The sequence below is a fragment of the Saccopteryx bilineata genome, chromosome 9 (assembly GCF_036850765.1).
Source record: "Saccopteryx bilineata isolate mSacBil1 chromosome 9, mSacBil1_pri_phased_curated, whole genome shotgun sequence".
In the NCBI taxonomy this organism is placed as follows: Eukaryota; Metazoa; Chordata; class Mammalia; order Chiroptera; family Emballonuridae; genus Saccopteryx; species Saccopteryx bilineata.
Genome location: NC_089498.1, coordinates 42,900,467 through 42,905,668, shown reverse-complemented (window position 1 = coordinate 42,905,668; position 5,202 = coordinate 42,900,467). Strand labels below are relative to the sequence as shown.

Below are 5,202 nucleotides of genomic sequence, written 5' to 3'. Positions count from 1 at the left end.
ACAATCTTCCTACCAGCAAACAGGTAGTCTGGGACACTCATCCAGTGACTGCTGTACCTCACAGGCTGAGGGTTGCCCCAATGGCATTAGCCCACCTCCCCATAACTCCCAAGAAAGCCTCAAGCAGAGGAGCAAAAATGCCAGGACTCGGGGCAGGAAGATGGCATCCTCTTTCTGCAACTGCAAGTGAACTCAAGTAGGCAAGAGGGTCCTGATGTTGGACATCATCATCTGCTGCCACAGCATGTACTTAATTCACTTCATCATCGCATGAGGGAGGCATTATTACATCCATTTCACAGATAAGGGCATTGAGGCACACGGTTAAATCAGTGGTCCCCAACCTTTTTTGGGCCATGGACCGGTTTAATGTCAGAAAATATTTTCATGGACTAGCCTTTAGGGTGGGACAGATAAATGTATCACATGACCGAGACAAGTGTCAAGAGTGAGTCTTAGACGGATGTAACAGAGGGAATTTGGTCATTTAAAAAAAAAAAATAACACATCGTAAAGACTTAAATATAAATAAAATGAAAATAATATAAGTTATTTATTCTTTCTCTGCGGACCGGTACCCAATGGCCGGACCAGTACCGGTCCGTGGCCCGGGGGTTGGGGACCACTGGGTTAAATCACTTGCCCACAGATGTCATTAGTGTTGGAACTGGGATTCAAATCCAGGCGTTTCAGTTCAGAAGTGAAAGCTCTTAATCACCACTCACAGCCTCCTCCCTCAAATCAGGCACCCCCCTCCCCTATTCTCTCGACAAAGTAAACTCCACTCATCTGTAATACCCCAGTGAATATCTCCTGTCCTTATTCAGGAATCCAATCCCAGTGGAAACTCACTCACTGCCTGCAGTGCCACCAAAAGCCCCCATCCTGAAGCTTGTTAGGGCACAAGACCTGGAGCCAGGAGTGAGCAAGAGGGAGAGGCAGGGAATCCAGGGGAGACATTCTGGGGGCTGGATCAGTAGGACCCTATTAGCCATGTTTGACTTTGGGTTTTACTTTAAGATGGAACCAGGGCAGAATTAACAGGATCACTCTGATGAAAAACACTGAGGCTGAGATGAACAAGGTGACAAAAGTCTCCAGAGAGGTGAGGTGAGTACTAACCAGAGACAGTGCTGAACCAGAAGCCACTCTGTGCCCTGAGGCATTCCAGGTCCTCCCTGGCACCCTGCATTTCTGCCTTTACTTCCTCCAGGCCTTTGCCCACACTGGTCTTCCAGTTTACAAGCCTACCCCTAGCTTCTGGTAAAGTCCTTATAATTCTTCAAATTTCAACCCCACTTTATATAACTATTGGGTATCTGCCTCCCCCACTGGGATTAGGGCAGAGACAGTTTCTTTTCTGTCTACCCTCCCTTTGGTCTGAGGTCTGGGCTCCTTTCCTAAGGTCTCCTCTACCTTTCAACTGCATCTGCTAAAAATTCACCTGCTTTCCACTTATTTAACTGACCTAGGTGCAAATACAGCTCAGGATTGCAAAATACAGTGCCCCAAAGAATACTAGAGTAAGCCCATACTGGGACATGGGGTAGGGTCTGCCTGTGGCCTATGGGTCCATTGCTTCTCCCTCACCCCTGAGCCTTGCTGACAAAATTCCCAGTTTGTTGCTGAGACCAGACTCCTCAACCAGGTTTCAGATCCCACTACTGCCCCAGGTTACAGCCAGCTTCACCATCTCTTCTGCTTTACTACTCTTCATTAAGGAATCAACCGGGATTTCTCTGGGGTCAAACCAGGGTGAGTAACATGTATCAGCCCAGGAGATAGATCTATGCTGTTTCAACCAATCTGCCAGTCTACAGGGCTCCAGAGGGGAGAAGAGAGCTCCCAATATCCCTACCTCCCACCAATACCCACCAAGAAGGTCACTTCTTGGTGTGTGAAAATCCCAAAACACATAAAATCTTTAAGACCACCAAAAGGAAAGTAAGTACATTCCTAAATTTATTCCCTTTGTTCAACAGTCCTGAAGATGGAAAGGTGCAGGAGTCAGGGTTCCCCCTCAGAACCAGTAGGTGAGTAGGTGTAAAGGTTTTGAGGGGCCTTTAAATGATCACCTGGGATGAGACCCTAGTTTGTTGCAATTAATGGGGGGATAGTTTTCGAAAGGGGTATTTGGGGCTTCTCACCGTCCATTGGGGCATCTTCTCAAATTCCTCAGCAAAAAAGCCTGCTGTTACCAGAGTAAAATACAGGGAGGAGAGTTCAGGAGCCGGGGGTCAAGAGAAGGGTGTTTCAGTCTCTTTCAGTCCAACGGGGGAGAGGGGGCGTCCAGGCTCCCCTTGTTTTTGAGTAAGTTTGACACAGTCCAGCCAGCCGGTGATCCAGGCCGCTCCAGGCTCTCATGAAGGACACCGACAAGTAATCATGGGTCGTACAAGGTCAATCATCTCACGCTATCCATCATGGTGGTCTTTGGACCCTACGTCGCCAGGGGGGCTCTCAGATTCCCCCAATCCATCGACCTAGTTTTCAAGACCTCTCACCTTCCATCAGGTGGGTTCCCTGGTCCGACCCCTCCCACAGTCAGGCGGGCCTCCCCTTAAGCCATCGGGTGAGCTCTTCAGCCTGTCATCGTCCCTCAGGCGGAGTCTCCGGTAACCCCATGCTGTCGGGCGGGCTCCTCAGTCTGTCACCATCCTTAGGCGAGGTCCCAGGGGCCTCTGTGCAGCGGGGCTCCTCGGTTGCACCCCGCAGGCGCACGAAGGCGCCCGTGGCCACAGCGTGGCCAGAGCGCAGCAACTGGAGCTGACGCTTCCCGCGGCGGTACAGATATTCGATGCGCAGCACGTCGGAGCGCGGCAGGCCGGCGTGCTGCCGGAACTCGGCTCGCACTCGCGCCTCGGCTCCCGGCTTCCCGCGCCCGGCGCGCAGCAGCTCACGGTACAGGCTAAGAACTTGCCTCTGCAGCCGGCTGTGCCGGCTCATGGTAGACCTCGGCCGCAGGCTCGTGCTGAGAAGGGCCCAGAGCAGTGGAGCAAAGTACAGTTGGGAAAAACTAGGGTGCACGGAAACAGGTACTTCCGTTTCGCTCTCCAAAACCCCCGCCTCCAGCCCCCTGTTATCCGGTGTTGTCACGTCCCATTGGCTGTCGCTGCGGTGACGTCACAATGTTGTGAGTAAGAAGCGGAGCCGCTGGTTCGCCGGCCCACGCCACAGGTAATTTGTGTCCTTGAGGAGACCGTGGTTCTGGGAACCTGGAGCAGGAGGCGCCTGGGGGTACTGACTTAACTCCTGCGTCCTGGGAGAGGAGGCAGCTAGAGTTTGAGACACTTACTCCTCCTTGCGGGCGCGGGGCCGGTGAAAGAGAATAGAGAGACACTAGCATTTTTTTTTCGGTCATCGGTTCTTTATTAAAACAATCTCGGTTAAGTTCCCTGCGTTCCCACCTTTAAGGCAGGCGTGTGTCGGTGGTCCCAGCCCTGGGGACGTGCAGAAGAAGCACGTGGACTTGCGATGAAGTGTACAAGCCTCTCCGTGCTATTGGAAGATAAGCAGAGAGAAGGACTCCAAGCCCCCAAAGGCAGCATGTGGCGCGCGGACTTGGGATGGCCGCGCCCCTTGCCTGGCAGAGCGGGGTCGGGTGGCGCCTGGGGCCGGAGAATGAGGGCCCTCGTTAGCTGTTGAAACACTGCACCCCTGGAACACCTCGACTAGGCTGGCGTCCCGAGGTCCTCATGGGAGTATCCAGTCGTCGGCCGCAGTGTCGTTGTAGTCCTCGCAGGCTGCCAGGAGGCGTCCTCATAGCGCGGGGAAGGCCCACAGCGCCACGGCCCCCTTGGGCTCCACCACTTGGAGCGTGGAGACCCCTCCATGGTAACCTAGGAATCCCGGTTGGATTCCTAGTCTGGGCACACAGGAGAAGTGACTATCTGCTTCTCCACCCTTACCCCTTCTCCCCGCTACACTCCCCCGCAGCCATGGCTCATTCCAGCAAGTTGGTCCTGGGTGCTGAGGATGGCACCATGGCCTCCCTTCAGACTCTAAAATAGCTCGGTTGCTGAGCAAGGAAGCAACGCCCGAGATGGGCAGAGCATTGCCCCCCTAGTGGGCTTGCAGGGTGGATTCCGGTCGGGGTGTATGTGGGAGTCTGTCTCTCTGCCTCTCTTTCTCTCACTTAAAAATTTTTTTCACAGTAAACAGTTTACTAAAACGGAGATTTAAAGGAAAAAAAAAAGGCCTCTGGATGACGTATGACACAGTATTAGTATGCAATATATTTCAATGCAATTGATAATTTAATATATTATCACCTAATTTATGACATTTTATGTAATACATTTATATAAAAATAGTGAACATTTAAAATAGCTTAAAATTTTATTTTTTAAATTACTTATTGATTTTAGACACACAGAGGAAGGAGGGAGGGAGGGAGCAAGAAGCATTCATTTGTTCCACTTAGTTGCGCATTCATTTGGTGGATTCAACTGCAACCTTAGCATTTCCAGATGAGGAGCTAATCTACTGAACTAACCTGTCAGGGCCCATTTTAAATGATATTAAATCCTTTCTAACACTCTATTTATTTGATTTTGTTTTTTTTAATTTTATTTATTGATTTTTAGAGAGAGAAAGAAGCAGGGGGGAGGAGGGAAAGGGCAGCATCAACTCCTAATAGTTGCTGCTCATATGTGCCTTGACCCAGCATCCCAGGTCAATGCTTTATCCACTGCGCCACCACAGGTCAGGTCTCACCAACACTCTTACAAGATAGATCTACAGCCTGACCTGTGGTGACGCAGTGGATAAAGTGTCGACCTGGAAATGCTGAGGTTGCCGGTTCGAAACCCTGGGCTTGCCTGGTCAAGGCACATATGGGAGTTGATGCTTCCAGCTCCTCCCCCTTCTCTCTCTCTGTCTCTCCTCTCTGTCTCTCCCTCTCCTCTCTAAAATAGATAAATAAATTTAAAAAAAAATTAAAAAAAAAAGATAGATCTACAGTACTACATACTGTGCTAAATATCTCTTGCCTCTTACTCATTAAGAAAGCTGAGGCTCAGAGAAATAACGTAACTTACCCAGGTTCACATTATAAGTGGCAGAGCCAGGTTTTGACCCCAGAGGTTCTGATTTCATGACCTGTGTTCTTAACCACTCTACTATATATGCTGCCTCTCCGATAATATAAGTGGCAGTAAGAGCTTAGACTCATCGAGCACTTATTAAATGCTAATCATGCAT

General features: G+C 50.3%; 1 protein-coding gene across 1 annotated transcript; it reads right to left on the bottom strand.

Moving 5' to 3' along the window:
- Positions 1-1,944: 1,944 nt before the first annotated feature.
- On the bottom strand, positions 1,945-3,043 carry SDHAF1 (succinate dehydrogenase complex assembly factor 1). Its single transcript, XM_066243768.1, has one exon. It carries the CDS (start codon positions 2,944-2,946, stop codon positions 2,590-2,592), a length of 357 nt encoding a protein of 118 aa, XP_066099865.1. The 5' UTR covers positions 2,947-3,043; the 3' UTR covers positions 1,945-2,589.
- Between the last annotated feature and the right edge of the window lie 2,159 nt (positions 3,044-5,202).